Here is a 20,842-nt window from a genome sequence, read left to right on the forward strand (position 1 = left end):
CCGTAGCTAGGATTTTTGCCGAGCGGGGCAAACATGATTCAGAGGCCCTGTGCCGCAACTACTGGATACTTTGCCACTCGGGGCAAGCTGGAAATTTGGCGCCCCTTGCATGTAGAGGAAGCATTTGAAGGGTGAATTCGGTGCCCGGGGCTCCGGACCCCCCCCCCCCCCCCCCCCCAGTTGCGGCCCTGCAGCCGCCCCCACAACTTTAAATTTCGATAATTTTATAACGATGTTCTTTGTTCCCACCTAAAATTCTCACCCCACCCCCTAAATTTTTTTCCGCCCGGGCCAGTTGCCCCCCCCCCCATAGAAAATAGCCTAGTTATAAGAAAACTAGAGGGAAGAAAAAATAACAAGGTTTTTATAGAATAGAGGGAAAATAAGCTCAACACACACGAAAAAAGAGGGAAAAAGGGAAAATTTCTCTTCAGGATAGGGATTGTCATCCCTACAACATAGGGATAATTTTCCCCCATTGATTAAAAGGCAACCCTGTTTAGGGAAGGAGCGACCCCAAAGGAAGAATTCCTTTCCGACGATCGTCTGGTCTGGTCTTTTTTTTGTGTGTTATTAGTCATCATCATCGCCGCTGCCGCCGTCGTCTGACTCGCAGCGTCCTTTTTTCCTCCTCTCAAACGCCATTTTGACGTGCGAAAAGGAATTCTGTTGTTTTTTTTTTCCTTCCTTCAGAAAGCGCAATCATTTCATCTTCCCGGCCGCGTCCTAATTTTAAAATTTTTTTTGTTTTTGTTTCGTAACATTGCATACAGGCAATAACTTCACAAATCGGCGTCTTAATTTTAAAGAAAAAAAAGATGAGTAGCGTCCAAGTCGAAGAATCGCAGCCAGCAGTGCCGGCGACTAATAACGCTCCAGCAGCACCAGCACCGGCCGAAGGAAAAGGCAACAAGCCAAGCGTCCACAAGACCGATTACGAGAAGGATGTCGTCTATTTGTACCAGTTCGTCAGATGCCCGACCATTCCATCTGCATCGCCATTTTGCATGAAAGTCGAGACTTTCCTCCGCATGAACGAAATGAAATACGAGGTAATGTGCAGGTCTCTATTTACTTATTTATTTATCTCTATGACTATGCTGCCCTTTTCTTTTTATTTATTTATTTATTTTATGTATAGCCGGCAGCATAGTATTGTTCTGTGGATCCCATAAAATGGCGCTGGTGGCGATGGTCGTTTACCTATCTCCGAGGAGTGGGGGGAAAATGTTTTGACGGCGCTTTAAATCGCGTGGGTTATTACTATTTTCGATTTCTCGGCGTTTCGATTGTATTTGTTGGTGAATTTTCGTTTTTGATTCTCAGGATAATGTGGGAACGGGGGAAAAGATGGCTTCCTTGGGAGGAATTGGTGGTTTTGGTAATATTGGGCGGTATCGGGCATAGCTCCCTTCTTTCCCCACCCACAGGCATCTCTCCGTGGCCCCTACAAGGGTGCGCTGACAGGTCGCCAGCCTGGAGGGCCCCCCAGGGTGGTGAGTTTTGTACATGGTGTATATTCTCTGATGGGGGAAGGGGAAATGTTCAAACATCTGACAGGACTCCCCCCCCCCCCCAGCCAAATATCCCAGCCTGGGGACAGTTCCAGTAAGTTTTTTTGGACTACCCCCACCCCCCCGAAAAAATTCAGTATGCTTTAGCCATGTCTGTCCCAGGGCAGTCTTAAGAGCGTCATGGGATTGATGCTCACTAACAAATTGTATTTATTGTGCAGTGAAGGAAAAAGTTTAGTTTTTGACCACTGGCTGAATAAGTGGCGTTTTTTATTGTATTTCCCTTTTTCCCATGGTCCATATAGCGTATATACAAAGTTTCAATGTAATATGACTGGGTCATTCCATTTCAAATCACCCGGCAAAATGACACCCATAGTCTCCGATTTCAATGATTTTTTTTTTTATTTGTTGCATTTACCATCCTTATTAACCGTATGAAATATTATGTGCATATCTCTAAAACTTTTTGAGAAAAAAAAATGTTGAAATTTATCAAAAACTGATGCAGATGACATTTCCGAGGCTCAATTTTTAAGCGGCATTGTTTGAGAAAATAAATCATAACTTTCTCAATTTTCAATATATTCAAGTGAAATTTTCACTAAAGTGTTCACAAAAACATACAGAATATGAATAAAAATAATTCATACACTTACATTTGAAATTTACATGTAAAAAAATTATGTAAACTTTGTTTTTGTGGGATTTTTCGCTAGAAAAAATACAATTTTTCAAACGTATTTTTAGACCAGAGGCACAGCAGTTACCAAAACAACTTTTATTTTAAATTTCTCCTAAATATATGAAGTAAAATACTGGAGAAAAAAAATAATGGTTTTTTGACCGTTAATATGTTTATTCTGGCTCACAACACGAAATTCATCGAAATAAGACTGGATCGTTCCGATTTCAAATCATTCAACTAGATACTGAAATGCAACCCATCATCCCAGATTCCAATTATCATTTTTTATTTATTGCTTCTACCATGCTTGTTGACCATGCATGTACATATCTCAAAAATATTTTGAGAAAAAAAATGTTTTCTAACCTCACGAATGACGTCTCTTAGGCTAACCCCATTCAAGCAATATTATTTGTGAAAATATATCGTAACTTTGCAGATTTTCAATATATTCAAATGAAATTTTCACTAAAATGCTCACAAAAAAATGTAGACTATGGCTAGGAAAGAAAATTTAAACCTTTGCATTAAAATATTAGATTGTTAAAAACTCGTTGAAATTTAATTTTTGATTCTTTTTATAATAAAAACACAATGGCTCACCTTTGCTTTTTCATTTACAAAAGCTCTCCTGCTTTTCTCACGGCATATTCAGTGACATTGAACTCTTTTTTTTTTTTCCTTGTTCCCATTTCTTAAAGCAGGGGCCAGAGTTAAAATTTGCACTTGTTGTGATGGGTAAATTGAGTCTTATTTCTAATTAACTTTATCAAAATAATCATATCATTTGCTTTCTGTTTAATGTCTTCATTATGGTAAGTGTGCTTTGAGATTCATTTTCTGGTAATTCTTCAAAAACTTTACAAACATTTGATTTTAAAGTGTTGTAAGCAGATTCAACTTTTCTTTTGGCATTGTTTGACTTGCACTGTGGAGCTACCCTATGAAGTTTAATTGGTGACTCTTCTATGTTCTGTAGAGATGAATTTATTTCTTTAAGTGCTTCTTGTTTAATAATTGACATTTTTCCAAGTTACTTCTCTACATTACTATCACTGTTCATCTCTTCACAGTATTCAGTTTTTTCATTTAATTTATTGTTGTTTATATTCACTGTCTCTACAGGCATGGCATATTTTTTGCCCTGGAATTGATTTTGTACAACCGTTTATTTCATTTATACATGAAAAATACAAGTTTACTATCCTTAAACCTTTTGTTATTTTTTTTCTTATGACATTTTAAAGGATTAAAGCAAGCGTCCGGATATATTTCATACTTTGAGAAAAAAGCTTTATGATGCTTAAACACACAGTAGATAAATGTTCAGAACTTGCTCCACTCCTCAATATTGATGTCCAATGGGTAACAGATTTTACACTTTTGCATAACACTTTTTATGACAGTCAGATCCAGTTTTTTTTCCAACACTATAAATTTCAAGTGTCTTTTCTGACATTTTCCTTTATTTCCAAAATGATATAAAATATTTAGCTCAAGTGGAAATTGTGTTATCATAAGAAAAATTTGCTAACCCTGGAGTAGGCTACTTTATGGAGCACATTCTGTCTTCAGCAAGATCATAATTGAGACTTGCATCATTGGATGGGGGGGGGGGGCAGTTTAGTTCCAACACTTTTGTTTTAGTTTTCACAATGAAGCAGCAGCAGTGACTTTATCATCACCTGCTGGGATGATAAGTCTTATAATTAAATAAGACACCAGCTGCCCTCTGAAGGACAAAGACCAGTGTGCCATAGTTCATATCTTCACAGAAGCTATTATTATTTTTTACAATCATCATCACAACAAGAAACATCACATCTTATATATCACCACCAGGCATTATATACATTAGGTTTTCAATTCTACTCTCTTCCATCTGCCTCAGCTACAACAATTAGGTTGTAGCTGATAATTTCATTCTTTGTGATTTAATGCCTCATATTCTGGCTTTTTATCAGCAATTTTAAATTATTTCTTGGGAAAAATATATAGAGGCTTGTATTAAATATTATAATGTAGATTTTTTTTCACACAAGTATAACCATTTCATATTTATCATATACATTAAATATATGTTTATTAAAATATATGCTGTAAAAATCAAAGTAATTAAAAAAAAAATTTAACACTGTTGTGGTAAAATAACTTTATAATTAATCATGTTAAAAAACTTCAAAAATTAATCTATATATATATGATTAATATTATCTGGATTTATCAAATACAAAATAATTTATGCAAAAATATATCAGATTGCAAAAGTTTGTCTTTGTTGCATCATAAGAAATATTTATAGATCAATTAAAAGTGAAATTAATTATTTGGAATTTGAACACTTCTAAGAATCTGAACATGAAGGTTTAATTTGAAAAATTATTTTATTCACCCAAAACCTTTTTTTTTCACCAACTCCCATTTGACACATTACATTAACATTTCTAATTATTTCATGAATTCATTTAATCCTAGAATTTTAAAATTTATTAATTGTTTTGAATTATTGCATTAACTACTCATGAAACTTAATTTAATGAATACTGTAATAAATGTATAAGCGTACATGAAAAATAAAACATAAATTTCTTTTTAACAAGCATGAATCATTATATTAAGTCAAAATGTACAAATATAATTAATGTAGGCATATAAGTACAATTGTGTTTTGTTACTCAAATGTATTAACTGTCAAAATAATGTTTACTTTTCTAGTCTTCTTAATATATTAATAGGATTAAATTTAAATAAAATTGAAAATTCATGCTGTGCATCCAAAAAAAAATGTTTAAAAAATTGTGTCAAAAATAAAAAATAAAAAATAAGATTTAAATGACTTTTTCCCTCTAAGGTTTACATTTTTTCTATTCATAATCTGTATTTTTTTGTGGGCATTTTAGTGGGAATTTCATTTGTATATATTGAAAATCTGCAAAGTTATGATATATTTTCACAAATAATATTGCTTGAATGGGGTTAGCCTAAGAGACGTCATTCGTGAGGTTAGAAAACATTTTTTTTCTCAAAAAGTTTTAGAGATATGTACATGAAACTTTGCATGGTCAACAAGCATGGTAGAAGCAATAAATAAAAAATGATAATTGGAATCTGGGACGATGGGTTGCATTTCAGTATCTAGTTGAATGATTTGAAATCTGAACGACCCAGTCTTATTGTGATGAATTTTGTGTTGCGAGCCAGAATAAACATATTAACGGTCAAAAAACCATTATTTTTTTTCTCCAGTATTTTACTTCATATATTTAGGAGAAATTTAAAATAAAAGTTGTTTTGGTAACTGCTGTGCCTCTGGTCTAAAAATACGTTTGAAAAATTGTATTTTTTCTAGCGAAAAATCCCACAAAAACAAAGTTTACATAATTTTTTTACATGTAAATTTCAAATGTAAGTGTATGAATTATTTTTATTCATATTCTGTATGTTTTTGTGAACACTTTAGTGAAAATTTCACTTGAATATATTGAAAATTGAAAAAGTTATGATTTATTTTCTCAAACAATGCCGCTTAAAAATTGAGCCTCGGAAATGTCATCTGCATCAGTTTTTGATAAATTTCAACATTTTTTTTCTCAAAAAGTTTTAGAGATATGCACATAATATTTCATACGGTTAATAAGGATGGTAAATGCAACAAATAAAAAAAAAATCATTGAAATCTGAGACTATGGGTGTCATGGCTGGGTGATTTGACATGGAATGACCCGACTACCAGAACAACCATTATAGGCCTATAGGTCTGAGTAGTTCTAGTATATTGTCACTGCTCAGATATATGCAGTGCCCGTTCTGATAGATGCTATACGAACCATAGAAAAAAAAATTCATTAAAAATTGCTATTTTTTCACCTAGTGGTGGAAAATTGAACTTTTTAAAATGCATAAATCTCTTCTCCCATCTGTTAAAGATCTGATTAACCCTCTGGCTGCTCATCCCGCGATTTCCATAGGCAACTCAAACTTAGCAAAATCTGCTCATCCCACGATTTCCGCGGGCATGTGTTTTTCTTCCTTTATTGAGAAGTGCGTCCCGTTTTTTTCCTGTTTAACTACTGAAAAAAATTATATACAGTATTAGACGTTTCATTTACGTTTTGGCCAACAGATGTTAGTTGTCCAATAAATTGCGGCATTTGAAGGCACATGGTATTACCGCTCAAACTTCACTTTTTGAGTGAAAAAAATTACGTAATTTTTGAAGCAGTTTCGGTCCACAAATTGAGCAGTCAGAGGGTTAAGATATCCTGAAATTTTGGCTGTATTCGGATGATAAAAATTACTGAATACGGGATGGAACATTGATTACGATACCCTGTATTTGATCAACGCATTTCACTCATGGTTTCAAAAATAGATGGCAGTGCTAAAAAATAAACTTGTGAAGTTTCTGAAAAATACCTACAGGCAAACTAAGCAGTACATATACAGTAGCCTCTCGTTAATACAGCACATATCAGACCAGGATGTGCTGGGTGGCCCCCAAAGCAGATTGTTTTGCATTGAGCCCTCTGCTGATTAGAATTCTGCAGTTCCCATAATCGTGTTTTGTACATTTTTCTTAAAATTCTTCCAGATTGTACTGCAGTAGCACAGATTTCGGCATATTCTGCTTTGGGGCTGGACAGTTTGGATTAGTGGTTGGCTGGATTATCAGTCTACAGTATTTGGGGAGAACAAAAAAAAATCTTATAAGGTAACACTATTTTCATCAGAATATCTGGATTTAATGGCAAGTGCCGAAAGATTGAAGTCTAAAATTGAATTGTCTACAAAATTTTCAACAGCCAATTCTGCAAACACCCTTCTAGTTACAATTGGTCAGATTTTCTAAAAACTTACCCATTCCACCAGTTTTTGAAGCTTGCAACAGACAATATCTGTGTGTTCCAGCTCGAGAAATTGTCTTTGTTTGCAATACATCACTGGAATCTGCATTTGTGAAAGTAAATATGTTAGTCGATTTTGGCTTGATTTTGCACTTCGCATATCTAAGCTCCTGTAGCTTGTTATCGAATCCAGATATCCTGATAGAAGTGGTAAATTTTTGGATTTTTTTTGTAAAAATCCGAAGCCACCAATTCTGAATTTTCGTAAATATCTGCTTCGACAAACCAAAAATTTCAGTGATGTATTACCAACGAAAGACTAAATTTCTCCTGAATTAAAACACAGTTTGAAATTGTGTGCTTTTTCAAAATCTCATGAAATGGTCAAGTTTTTGTTAAATTTGACTGATTGTAGCTGGAAGGTTGGTTGTGCAATTGTAAATTAGATTTTGACAACAGTTAGCTTTTGCACTTTACAAATCTTTGTGCTTGTAGCTTGCCATTGAATCCAGCCATTGTGATGGAAATGGTTTCTTACAGGAATTTTTCTGCTCTTTCCAAATATGTGTTTAGTAGTTAGCGTATAGGTTTTTTAGAAACATCACAAATTAAGGTTTTCAAGACTATTTTTTTCTTTTCCATAATCTATTATCCAGGTTGCTATGGTGTTTGATGTTCCACTCATTCTCGTGGAATGTCATCCCCCCTTTTTGTCTTGCAGATTGGTTGCAGGGTTACCTGTGCAGAAACACGGGAAGACAACCAGATACATCCACCATGTTGGCACAGGTCATCTGCAAAAATCTGAACATTCCCCCCCCCCCCCAAGTTAATGCTCAATGAATAACTATTCTGTGTGGATGATTAATGCTGCGAATTCCACGTGCCTTATAATTCTTTCAAGCTCTCTTAACAAGTAGGCATATGTTCGAATATTGACTTGCTGTGAAAGTTCTTACACCAGGATCTTCAATCTATGACCCGTGGGTGTGGCTCTTGGAGCTTTCTGCTGTGGCCTGCTGACCGTTATGAAAAATTTTACATTTAAAATTTTAAAAAAAGATAAAATTATGAGATAAACTCGTCAAAGAGTACTGGTCACTGACCTATGATTTCATGCACAGAGAAGCAAAGTTCATTATCCAATATTTAATACATCTTTATATATATTTATTTAATAAATGTAGAAATAACAGAATTTTTACAGAAATACAGAGTTCCACTTATCTTACTTTTCTACCAAATCCTATCCATACAATTTGTATAAGTGATTTTAATTGAGGAGCAAATCATAGATATATTGCCAAATGTTAAAAATATAGTAGATTGCAATTAATTATTTGTTATACATTGTCAAAGAGTTGATAGACTGGACTGTGGAATACTCCAAAAAATGTAATATATATTGTGAGGAGAGAGACAAAAGAATTATGTATGATTGCTAGTACACTGTTTCCTTCAAAAATTGTTTTTGTTAACCATTTCTGTAATTTCACTTCTAGTTAACACTATTTCAGTATGTTGGCTAAGGGAGGTACCCCTTACTTTTTCTAATTTTTTGAGTGGGAGCCACTGGAAATGCTCATAAACACCTTAATAGACCTTTTCTGAAGAAAAAAACTTCATAATTGAAAATATGATTAAAATGAAATTAATTCATAATTAATGAATTTAAAATTGAAGAAATAATTCTCCAGAATTATCTGGATAAATTTCAGAATTATTAAAAGAAATTAATTCCAAAAAAATTGGAAGAGGTGAAAGAAGTTATTTCGGAATAAATGAAAATTCAAATTTAGTGAAAGTAATAATTTCAAGAGCAAAATGAGTGTTTACAGTAATTTGGAAAACCTTGTTTAATGACCGGAAATACTGTGGTATGACTTGGTGGCCTACTGGATTCGTGGGAAATTTTAATTTGGCTCAAACTGAAAGGTTGAAGACACCTGTTTTACACCATGTCCCTCGAAGCAGAATTTGCCAGGAATTGCAACATACACTGCAGAACAATCTGTGTTTCTGCAGAACAATTGGGGGGGGGGGGACATAGGATTTTTTTTTTCTTACTGCAGAATAATTTGAGTCAGCTGAGGGCTCGTTGCAGATCAATGCAAAACTTCCTGCTTTGGGGGTCCATGTCACTGTGAAAATTGGTAATGCCACCTAAAATTTTGCGTGTGCGATCACTAAATTGATGTTGGAATATAACAAAAATAAATTTTTGTCAGTGTGTCTACGAACATAAGAAACAGTTGAGTTTGGGAAAGGGGAATTATTATATGTGGGAAATCTTTCTCGATAAAAATGTGTTTAGTTCTTGGGTTATTTTGCATTTTAAGCTTGCCCTGCACACTATACATATCATTTGACTGATAAAAGGTTTATATAGACAGTAGGGAATCCATTTGAATTAGAAGATCCATTTCCTCTTTTATTTAAACGTCATATATTGTGTAATTCATTGCTTATGGATATGATAAAGGGTTGGGAAACACACATCGTTTAATAGTGAGTCAAGTGTTCCAGTGAAGAGGGTTTTTCATATTGAATCATCCTTGAGTGATTTCAGAAGAAAGAAGATGGGAAAAAAAAACTTTTTTCCATTCACAAACAGCTGCAGAGCATTCTGGAAGTGTTCTGCGAAGCGTGAAATATCTGAACCCAGACAGCCTAAATTGCATGGTCCATTTTGTTTGCTCTCATTGTCCCGATCCATTTTTAAAAAAAAATTAATCTCTTCCTGTAATAGAAGCATATATATATAATTTGAATGAAAAGTTGTTTAATCATCAAATCCTGTGAATTTTCTACTCTAAAGAAAAATAAAAACAATGAAACTTGTTTGTATGTGTAAAAATTTGATTTATTGAACTCTTGAGGACAACGCAAAACTTTTAGAAATGTCAGCATGTCTACCAGTACGGGGGGGGGGAGAGAAAGAAACTTGGGTGGCATTGAGTTTAGGTGCCGTTCCAAAAATTGCCAGATGTTGTGCCTTGGTTATGATTGTTTATTTTTTTTGCTTGGACTGGTTTCTGCTGTTTATCTACTAGGGCTCTAATTCAAACGCAGTCAGATATAATGGCTTAGTGCGCGAATTCTGAAAAAACAGTTAAATCAGTGTTTTGCACTGGTTTTTTTTTTCGGTGTTTTTTGTTTTGTGTTCAGTAGGTGGTGCCATCTATCTAGCGCCACAACTAGATACTTTCTCAAACAGGGCAAGTACACATTTTGGCACACCCATATAATGTAGAAGCAGTTATAAAGGATGAATTAGGTGCCTCTACCTCTAGTCCAGAGCCCAGGACACTAGTCCTGCCTGTCCCTCCCCCCTTTCAGTTGCGGCCATGCATCTATCCTCCAAACTGGTAATGAGTGCATTTAAAGTTCAATGTATGCGTATTTGTGTTGTAGGTCTGTATTGCCGTGGCAACCAGAAGTTTTTAAAGGAATAACCAACTCAAAATTTGAAATCTTTTTGGGACAAAATTTGGGGAGGTTATAAGGGGCCTCTTCCTCTCCCCCCTCCCAGAGATCAAAAATTAAAAATATTTTTGTAGAGAATTAAAATATTGGAATATAAAATGGTTTCTTTTATACTCTCTGTAAAAAATTAGATCCTTGTGCCCTTCCAAAAGCCGATTCTGCTTACACATCCATGATTTTAGCGATGCGAAACGGTGACTACTGCATAGCAGCTAGATGACAAAACTGTAGATCTTCAAGGCAGAGTTTTTACAGATTCTGTGTTGTTTTTTTTGCGATATCTGGAAGGTTTTACGATTTGAACGGGAGTTCCAATCCTTTATGATTTTAAAAAAACCAAGACAAATTTACGCTGTCTTTTAATGCTGGCCGATAGCTGCGAAAGTACCGTAATTTCCCTTATATAACCGGAAGGGAGAAAATCTGCAGGGGCTAATAAAAGATTACCAGGGCTGCCAGATCACCATGAGGGTTAAAAAAACTAGCATTGACACCTAAATGTCAGATTAAAAAAAATTAGCACAGCACTAAAAATGTGCAAATGCAGTCCTCGGACTCCAATCATACATATACAACAACAAAGTTTTGAAAATTATGTGTGTCCGGAAAAATCAAAATCCGAGGGGGAATTTTTTTTTACTATTTCTCTTCTGAATATACTCAAGCCCCCTTAAAATTTGGCTGGTGCTAGTGTTTTTTGATTCGTCAACCAGTAGTGACAACGCCAGCTTTGATCATTGATCATTTTTGTCGCATCACGGTCATTTTCTGCACACGAGGGCTAATTAGACTGGGACCTACAATTTATTGCCGATTCCGAACAGCAGGCTTGTTTTTTATACTCGTCGAGAGTATACACTAACCCCTCGATGGGGGGGGGGGACTTCCTGGGGTAGTAATTTTTTGCTGCGGTCAAGTCGCCGTTTGTTGTACCCCGTGTCAGGAAAGTTTTCTGACAAGGACGAACCGGGTATCGAACTCGCGACACCTCTAAACATCCTTCGGTACTTTAGGCGAGTATCTTATTGACCGGACTACCGCGCCTCTACAATGCCAGCTTTTTCCAAGAATCAATATTTTAGTCTTCAAGCGAGATTGTAATCTTATTGTTTTTTTTTAATTGCCCTTTTCGGGTTATATTTTTGGTACAGTTTTAGATATGTATTCGACAACCATATTTTTATGGGGGGTTTTTTAAGCCACTTTGTTGTGGTATTTATACAAAATTAAGTTAATTAAATAACTCTATTTGCGGTAATTGACTCGTATGATTTAAAACGTGTTTGAATTTTTTTTGTTTTCTAGAATGTTGACCATAAGATGAAGTACAAGTCTAAGAAAGGACAACTGCCCTTTATTGAAATTAATGGTACAGAGATAGCTGATTCGGATATTATCATGAAAGAGTTGAGCCAGCTATTCGGGAAGAACCTTGATGAAGATCTCACTCCTGATCAGAAAACCATCAGCCATGCTTTTGTATCTATGCTTAACAACCATACCAGCTGGTAAATATTTCAATTGTCTAAAATTGCCTAACCTAGTGGTTCTCAGAGTGTGCCACAGCTCCTTAGTGGTGCCATCAACCATTGTCAGCATCGCTGCAGTGAGCTATTCTTATTAATCTGTGCCTATTGAATACCATGAGACTTCGTTAGACGGTTCTGGGGAGTTGCGGATACCTGTCCACTAGGGAGCAGTGGAAAACGAAATTTGAGAATCACTGGCTTAACCTATTCGCATTTAGAAACAAGAATTCTTATTTAAGCAAGAGTTCTTGTTTCACACAAATGTTGAAACATCTTTATATAAGTAGGATATTAAGTAGTAATAATTATAATATTATATATAATATAATTATTAATAGAGCCCGGAAGTTTAAGCACTAGAAATTGTCGAAATAGGCAGGCAAAAAAAGGCATTAAAAATGTCTAAAATAGATGCCAAAAAATGGCATTTATAAATTTTGAAAAGGAAAAATAATTAAAAACAAGGTTTTAAGTGTCCAAATACTAGCTGAAAATTGGTTGCATTTAATCAGTCTACTGTTTCAATTAAAGTTTATAATAACTGCATTATTATCCAAGTTAAATTGATTTCAAGCCTTAAATAAAATGTTAGTAGACCCTCGGGATTAAGTTAATTCTGAGGCCACAATTACCAGACATGGAGTCCCGCCTATTATTTTCCCTATGGGCTCAAAGTTTCAAATAATTCTCATTTATTTGTTGTATTACTAGGAATAATCATGAGCATTTCTATAGTTGAAACATGGCTACCTTGTTCTGTTGTGAAAAAATGTAACCCTATTTTTTATTGCCACGTATGCGAGACTCCTTCAAGCACAGAGCTCTGTTTGTCCGCATCTGTCATGCACCCTTGAGAGATTATGGTTAATATAAGCGAATACTAAATATGTATATAAAATAAATAGCCATGGTTGGTTGTAGTGTGTTTATGGTATAAAAAAACAATCTGAACATCATGAGCCCCAGAGCCCTGCTTGCTCCTACTTCCCTTTGTATGAGCTATAATATTGACTGATGACCTCTTGGCACAGTCATCGGTCAGCTATACATATCCAATGCCTGAGCGAGACATTATGTGAAGCATGTGAAGAAACGATTTTCTAATTTTCCTGTTTTTTTAGCACGGCTGCGTTCATTTGAAACAATCGTCACATCTAACACCATCTGGTCAAAGCAAAGGGGAATGTGTGTGTGCACATTCCTATATGTACCAATTCGTTAAAAGTTCCACAGAGGAATATGGATGAGGTGCATGTCTGGTTTAGTAGTTGTAGTGGTCAAAGCAAAGTTAATGCATGGCATCACCAATTTCTTGAATCCCTTATTCTCATTTGAATGGGGCTGGAGTGGGGGTCTTCTTTCTGATGATAATTAATACCGAGTTGGAAAATTTTAAAAAGTAATTCTATTGTTCTCAATGTTTAAAATATCCAAGTTTTATAGATTATGGCCTCTGAAATTCACTAATACGCTTAAAATATTTTAAAATGGACATTTATGGCAGGAAAATTAAAAAGGGCATTTTTATCAAAGTTTGAAAAAAAGGCAAAAGACAGTTTGGTATGTTTTGCCTTAACTTCTAGGCTCTAATAACATTAAGTATAAAACTTTAACACATTTGCATCGGACTGTTTTCCTTAAAGCTTCTATGAGTTTTAGGAAAAATAGCTCGATGCGAATCTGTTAAGATGGAGCTCAGTTATGTCACGAGCATCAGAACAGCGTTAATTCAGTGTTATTTACCTAAGCATACTTTTTTCTGGGAGGGTAGTACATGATGAGTGCCACCATTCATCTGACGTGACATTAAAAAATCACCAGTGCCTGCTAACCCTTTTTTACCCAGTGTTATATCGAGGCCAAAAAATATTTTGCTGGCCAACTTTTTTTTTTCAAAGTCATCAAGCTCCTGTCATTCGTTTTTATTTTTCCATGTTGTCTCCAAACACGTCTTATCTCCCGCTTTATAAAATCGCCCACTTTCGCTCAAACTACACTGCTGGCCACCGTAAATGCAACACCCTGAAGGAAGCATGCAAATAATATGAAATTTACAACATGCATTAGCGGAGGTGAGATATGCAAATGATTAGAATTTCAGCGCAGACGCACATCACGCGCGCCTGTGGCGCCACTTCAAAGCGCTATTTAAGGCTTGGAGATTTCGACGATTTGAAGTACGGCAATTGTGTTTTTCTTGTGGTTTTTTCAAAAAAAACGATCAATTATGCCTCGTAGAAAACAGCGATCATCTTTTGATCAAGTATCCGAGTTCGACAGAGGAAGGATAGTGGCCTACCGAGATTGTGGATTATCAATCAGGGAAATCGGTAGTCGTGTTGGACGAAACCAAACAACTGTAATGCGGATATGTGATCGTTGGATGCAGGAGGGTACGACGGACCGACGTGTTCGATCGCATCCACCTCAGTGCACCACTTCACGTGATGACAGGCGTATTGTGCGTATGGCAGTGACGGATCACTCAGCCACATCACGAACCATAGCACAGCACATTCAGTCTGTACCGCATCATCCAGTGTCTGCGTGTACCATTCGACGCCGTTTACAGCAGAGTGGTCTGTCCGCAAGACGTCCATTGCTTCGTCTACCCTTGACGCAGAACCACAGACGTCTCCGCCGCCAATGGTGCTATGAAAGAAGGATGTGGACGGCACAATGGAATGAAATTGTCTTTACTGACGAGTCACGCTTCTGTCTGCAACACCACGATGGTCGGATTCGAGTCTGGAGACACCGTGGAGAGAGGATGCTGAACAGCTGCGTTATGCACCGCCACACTGGTCCTGCACCGGGTATTATGGTATGGGGCAGTATTGGATATCACTCTCGCACTCCTCTAGTACGCATTGCCGGTACTTTAAAAAGCCAGCGCTGCATCTCCGAGGTGTTGGAGCCAGTTGTCCTTCCTTACCTTCAGGGCTTGCCCACAGCCATATTTCAACAGGATAATGCGCGACCACACGTGGCACGCATTGTCCAAAGGTTCTTCGTCAATCGCCAGATTGAATTGCTTCCCTGGCCAGCTCGCTCTCCGGATCTTTTGCCGATAGAAAACATGTGGTCCATGGTTGCTCAACGATTGACCCAGATTACATCCCCAGCTGCCACACCAGATCAACTTTGGCAACGCGTGGAAGCTGCTTGGTCTGCTGTACCCCAAGAACACATCCAAAGTCTCTTTGAATCAATGCCGAGGCGTGTGGCAGCGGTGATCTCCAACAATGGCGGCTACTCTGGCTACTGATTTTGGCAGGAACCACACTTCACAGAAGTCTATAAATTTAATCATTTGATGCTTGGTCAACATGTTATCTACAAAATAAATATTGTTGCGATATCTCTTGTCTTTCTTGGTGTTGCAATTTGGGTGGCCAGCAGTGTACTTGTTTGGAAATATTTTATAAATTTGACTGGGGAAAGGTATGAGAAATTCACTAATAACAGTGACTATGAATCCAGATATTTGTATAATAGTAGAAATATATTTGAGACATGTCCAACACTTTCAAGAAGTTCCCCACCAGAGTTTTAAAAAATGTCAGCTAAACATGGCCTGACAAATACCAGTGCTAGATTGCCATGGCGACTAGAAAGTTTACATTGAAAAATTATGGCAAATTATTAGGCTGCAAACATGGTCTTCATGATGTTTCTGAGAGAATTTCTTCTACCATGTTTGTGACGTTTTACATTGATGTACCTTAAAATGATTAGCAAAGTAGTCTTACTTTTCCGCTATTAATATTTAATTTTTCAGGGTGATGCGCTGGTGGAGGTACAGCCATCCCGGTGAGTTTCTGAAGTCTGCACAGATGGACATCAAGCGCACCCTTAACTCGAAGCTCCCGAAAAGTGTTCTGCAATGTCTTTTCAAGCTTGGATTCAAAAGTGTAAGGAGGTTTTTACATTGGAGTAATTATCGCATTTGGCGACTATTTTTTAAGGTATTTATATACTGCTGAATGATGTAAATCAAAAGAATTGGTTTCTGAAATAGATCAAATGATATACGGTTGTTTTTGAGGAGAGAAGTATTTCAAGTAAATCAGTGATCGTTAATGGTGATGAAAATTTCTGCCATTTGGTTTTATAGTAAACTTTCATTGTATGACTCGTGCTTGAAAGCTAAAAAAAATCCCCCATGATATCTATCCTCAGACACACCCAGGCTCTATCACACAGGGTGTTTTCAACACTGTCCCATGGGGGACACGGGTACCCCAGAGATTTATTCCAATATAAAAATGACAGCTGTCAGCCATTGCTAGCAATAAATACAAAGATTTCTGCCACTATCTTTGTTCAAAAAGTTCTGAGAGTCATTTTGTTATGGGTTTATTTTATCACGCAACCTGTTTATTTGGTGTTTCCTTCGAATTAACCACCCTGTGTAATTATGCTTTTTTGCCATTGTTCATACAAAGATGTAAATGCAGATTATAAGCCTTTTTTGTCACATCCTCCTGTCTTTGCTGCTCTGTAATTTTTCAGAACCTGAGAATCGTTGCTTCCGTAAATTTTTTGTCAGGGAAAGACACATGGGGCAAAATCAGGGGAATAAGTTAGTTGTGAATATAATGTTTTGACAGGTAAAATATGACACCAAGAGGAACCAGTTGAACGCGTGATTGGTGAGAGGCAAGTGACCAGATCTTTTGGAAGGCCAGTGGATGTTTCATCATGACAATGCACCACGTCACAGGTCCCTCCTGGTGTCAGTTACCTGCCAATACATCACATTCCAATACTTCTATAACATTCCCCCGACCATGCCTATGTGACTTTTTCCTCAGGTAACACATGAGCTTTAGGGGCACCAATTCTCAGGTTCTGAAAAAGTCAGTGACAAAGGGGCCGTTCAAGTATTACGTCGTCATCGATGGGGGGGGGTTCCGATTTGCTGACGGGGTTGGATAATGCTTACGTCATCAACCATCCTTTATTAAAATATGAGTTAGGATTCAGAGAGGCAAGAGAGCAGATTCAACTTTTCTTTTGGCATTGTTTGACTTGCACTGTGGAGCTAGCCTATGAAGTTTAATTGGTGACTCTTCTATGTTCTGTAGAGATGAATTTATTTCTTTAAGTGCTTCTTGTTTAATAATTGACATTTTTCCAAGTTACTTCTCTACATTACTATCACTGTTCATCTCTTCACAGTATTCAGTTTCTTCATTTAATTTAAGAGAGCAAAGTTCTCTAAACTTTTTGAGCGTAGTAAGTAATACAGTGAAATATAGATCTTCGTTATTTAATTTTCGTTTTTACAGATGTAGTTTACTGCATTTCATATTTCTTTACAAACTAGAATAGTAGTTTTTCTTATTTTATTTTTTTTAATTTTTTCCCCGTAGCTCTGTAAGTACATGTAGTTCGGGGGAAAACATTTCCCTGCAATACAAATAAAGTATATTTGATGTGCATGTATAAATTATAGTTGTAATTGTTATGCAGTTTATAAATTATCTCCAAGATTTAAGTGAAGATTACAAATTCAAATGAGATTCATTGGGGAAAAAAACTATAAAGTAATAGAATTGTGTAAAAAAGAAGTCAGAACGGACAAAAATATGTATATATATATATATATGAGAATGTCCTGCGTTTTATGAAACACATGGTTACTACTTTTTTTGTAAATAAGTGGTTCATCAAATTCTTTCAGACATGGTGTTCTTTGGGTGCTAAAAGATAGAAACACTGCAATAGAGCGATTTCCTTAGAATTATATTTTTGTCTATTTGTACTGCAACTGTACGTGCTACGTCTGCTTTGCCTTCATACTTTTTTTTTTTGTCATCACTGGAAGTAGTTCAGGTTTCTGTGGTTATATAGACGAAATATATAAAATCTCCGAAAATCCTAAATAGCATTTTTTGTTTAGAATAATTTTTAATCATTCTTCAAAGTTCCAAAAGGAAGAGAATTATTTTTCATATTGAGGCTTCAACATGCATTGTTGCGGAAGCAAATTTCAAGATTGATTACTGCTGTGAATTGTTTAATGAAATATATTTATTCACTGTTATTTCAAAGTAGCATGTTTCTAGATAATCCCTTTGTATTCTTATGTTTTTGGTATTTGATATTGTGTATTTTTTTTTTTAAATGTTAGAATGTGAAGAGAGCAGTTTTTCATGGAATTGGACGTCATAATCCCGAAGAGATTTATGAATTCGGCAAAGGAGATCTGAAGGCCCTGAGCGAATTTCTGGCCGAGAAACCATATTTCTTTGGAGAAGAACCACACTCGGTAAACAAATTTTTTTGTTTATACATTTTTTTTTAGTTTATTATAGTTTTGGTGGTCCTCAAATGGATTAGGCTTGTATACAAGTATTACACATCATATAATTTTATGAATTTTTTTTATTGAATACTTACAATATTGTACCGGATACTTGTAGATGATGGTCCCAAAGCAGAATATGCGAAAATCTGCGACATATGTCACAGCGCAAAGTGCCACTGCAGAACAATCTGGAAGAATTTCAAGAAAAAGTGTAGAAAACACTATCATAGGAATTTTTACTGCAAAGCATTTCCAGTCAGAGGGCTTGTTGCAGGACAATGCAAAACATTCTGCTTTGGGAAATGATGGGCAATAGTTAAAGGGCTGAATGCGTCATAATGAATTTGTCCTGCGCATTTGAAATATTTATTTCTTACAAATTTTATTTATATATACAGAATATTTATTTCATTCGTACAAAATCTTGGTGCATTCACTGATACACAGAGACAAATTTTTATACCATAGGCTGTAAAATCCAGCATGACATTTCAAAAAATCTTTTCATACAATACGAAAAACTATTTCCTACACCAGTGTTATTCCAAGTGTGTGGTTGAGCTTTGCCATGGATATCGCAGTGAGCTGGTGATGTTGATGTGCATATGTTTGGTGTTTTTTGCTTGGGATTTGTCAAGCCCATGTTTAACATTTAGGCATGCAAATACATGTTAGCATTGTATTAGAACTGCCTTAACTGATTTTACACATGTAGCGATTCATAAACAAATTGAAACCAGTCTCACATTTTGTTTTTTATGTTGCAGTTGGATTGTGTTGCATTTGCCCACCTCTGCCAGTTTGTGTACGTGCCATTCAACGGGTTCAAGGAGTATTTGGAATCCGACTGCACCAACTTGCTGTCCTTCATTGAGAGGATGAAGGAGAGGTATTGGCCCGATTGGGAGGAGACCTGCAAGACTCTGGACCTGAACTCGCACCTGCCGAAGAAAGAGGAGCCGGCCGATGATTCCAACGAGACCAAGAAGGATGACGCGGTCAAAGATGAGAAGGCCGATAACAACCACGTCTCGGAAAAGATAGAGAAGGAGGCAGAAGACGTACAGAAGGACGAGAAGAAGGAAGACAAGGAAGAGGAAAAGACCGAAGAGAAGAAAGATGAAGAGGTCAAGGAATCAAAGGAATAAATGTTCGTCTGGTTTTTTTTCTGTGAAAGGGAAGCGAAAAGACATTTCATCAAAATTTTTTGATTGTATGGGGGGGGGGGGGTCAAAAGGGTTTTTTTTTCTGTTATAAAAAAAGAAACATCCCATCAAATCGTGCTTAAATGAAACTTTTTCTTTTCTGTCACGAAGCAATTTGTTTTTCCTGTTTATCGCTCAATATCTCCAGAGACTTTCATTCCATTTTACAAATATATATAACGTAGGTTTTTCTTTTTTGAATTAGTATTTTTTACCGTTAAAATAATCGAGGGCCAAGCTCATTGTAAGTGACGCAGCGCACAAAGCTATTCAGTGTGGCAAACGGTGCCCGACGATTCTAATTTTTATCTCTTACAACAACAAAAAAAATATTTGCTCAAAATCTTTCGACAGAATAAAGTCTTTGGATTAAGGGGAGATTATATTAATTGCTAGTCTTTTTAATCCGCATGCAGCTGTTTTTTTCCCCCTGTGCGTGTGTATGTGTATGTATAACTTTCCGAGGCCAATTGTTCTTATAAGCTTTAGACTCTGCCTTTTTCATCGCTATTATACCATATTATACATGTACAGCCCCCTTTTGGGCCTTTTTATTTTTCTCCCCTCGTTCTTTTTACAGTGTATAAAAACAAAACGACAAGTTTTAAAAGTATTTTTAGTGTTGTATCGACCGCAGTGTGTTATTATATTGCATGGGGTATTGTATATTGGTGTCCGGTTACCCGCTGGATGCCGGTAGCGTTTCATATCAAATGTTTTTTTTTTTATTTGTACGGAATACGTATTTGTAGTAGTTTATTATTTTATTTTGCACTTCGCGATTGTGTTTGTCAATGTGTACACATTTTTTCGAGATTTTTTTTTTTTTGTATTTCTACGAGGCGAACATGCTTTTATTGTGGATAGTATCTTGGTGCTGAAACGTTTCTTTTTTTAAAAGTATCTTTTATTTTTTAGCGACGGTATATATGTATTGTATGTAAACATTAGTCTGTTTGTCTATACAAGTCCATCTTGAGTTTTTTTTGTTCTCGACTGACCATTGATTGTTCGGGAGAAAAAACCTTTTCATTTTCCTCGTAGGAAGTTTCCGCTTCTTGATTCTTTTTCAGTTTTGTACAGATGAAATTTTTTTTCCAATTAATAAAGTCTGATTATATGAATTTTGTGTGCATTGCTAGAATGTGATTATATATATTGTTTTGTTTTTGGATTGTTTTGTGCGTCTGTAGTGAAACTTCTATTTTCGAACATAGCTAGGCCTCTAGTCATGTATTTTTCGCTGTTGCAAAAAAAAAG

The 20,842-nt window shown here is 36.0% G+C and overlaps 1 protein-coding gene across 1 annotated transcript; it reads left to right on the plus strand.

Moving 5' to 3' along the window:
- The first annotated feature begins 497 nt into the window (after positions 1-497).
- Positions 498-20,706, plus strand: fax (failed axon connections). The gene is made up of 5 exons (XM_089250477.1): positions 498-1,052; positions 11,838-12,040; positions 15,843-15,975; positions 18,201-18,338; positions 19,145-20,706. Exons 1-5 carry the CDS (start codon positions 819-821, stop codon positions 19,523-19,525), a joined length of 1,089 nt encoding a protein of 362 aa, XP_089106603.1. The 5' UTR covers positions 498-818; the 3' UTR covers positions 19,526-20,706.
- Positions 20,707-20,842: the final 136 nt, after the last annotated feature.

The sequence above is a fragment of the Pholcus phalangioides genome, unplaced genomic scaffold, assembly GCF_987345545.1.
Source record: "Pholcus phalangioides strain wild (caught in Gottingen) unplaced genomic scaffold, Ppha-v1.0 ptg000024l_1, whole genome shotgun sequence".
In the NCBI taxonomy this organism is placed as follows: Eukaryota; Metazoa; Arthropoda; class Arachnida; order Araneae; family Pholcidae; genus Pholcus; species Pholcus phalangioides.

Excerpts from the sequence above, each read along its gene's own strand:
- fax (XM_089250477.1), top strand. The coding sequence starts at position 819 with ATGAGTAGCGTCCAAGTCGAAGAATCGCAGCCAGCAGTGCCGGCGACT. Across the intron at positions 1,053-11,837 it reads TGAACGAAATGAAATACGAG|AATGTTGACCATAAGATGAA; the intron begins GTAATGTGCAGG and ends TTTGTTTTCTAG. Across the intron at positions 15,976-18,200 it reads TCAAGCTTGGATTCAAAAGT|AATGTGAAGAGAGCAGTTTT; the intron begins GTAAGGAGGTTT and ends TTTAAATGTTAG.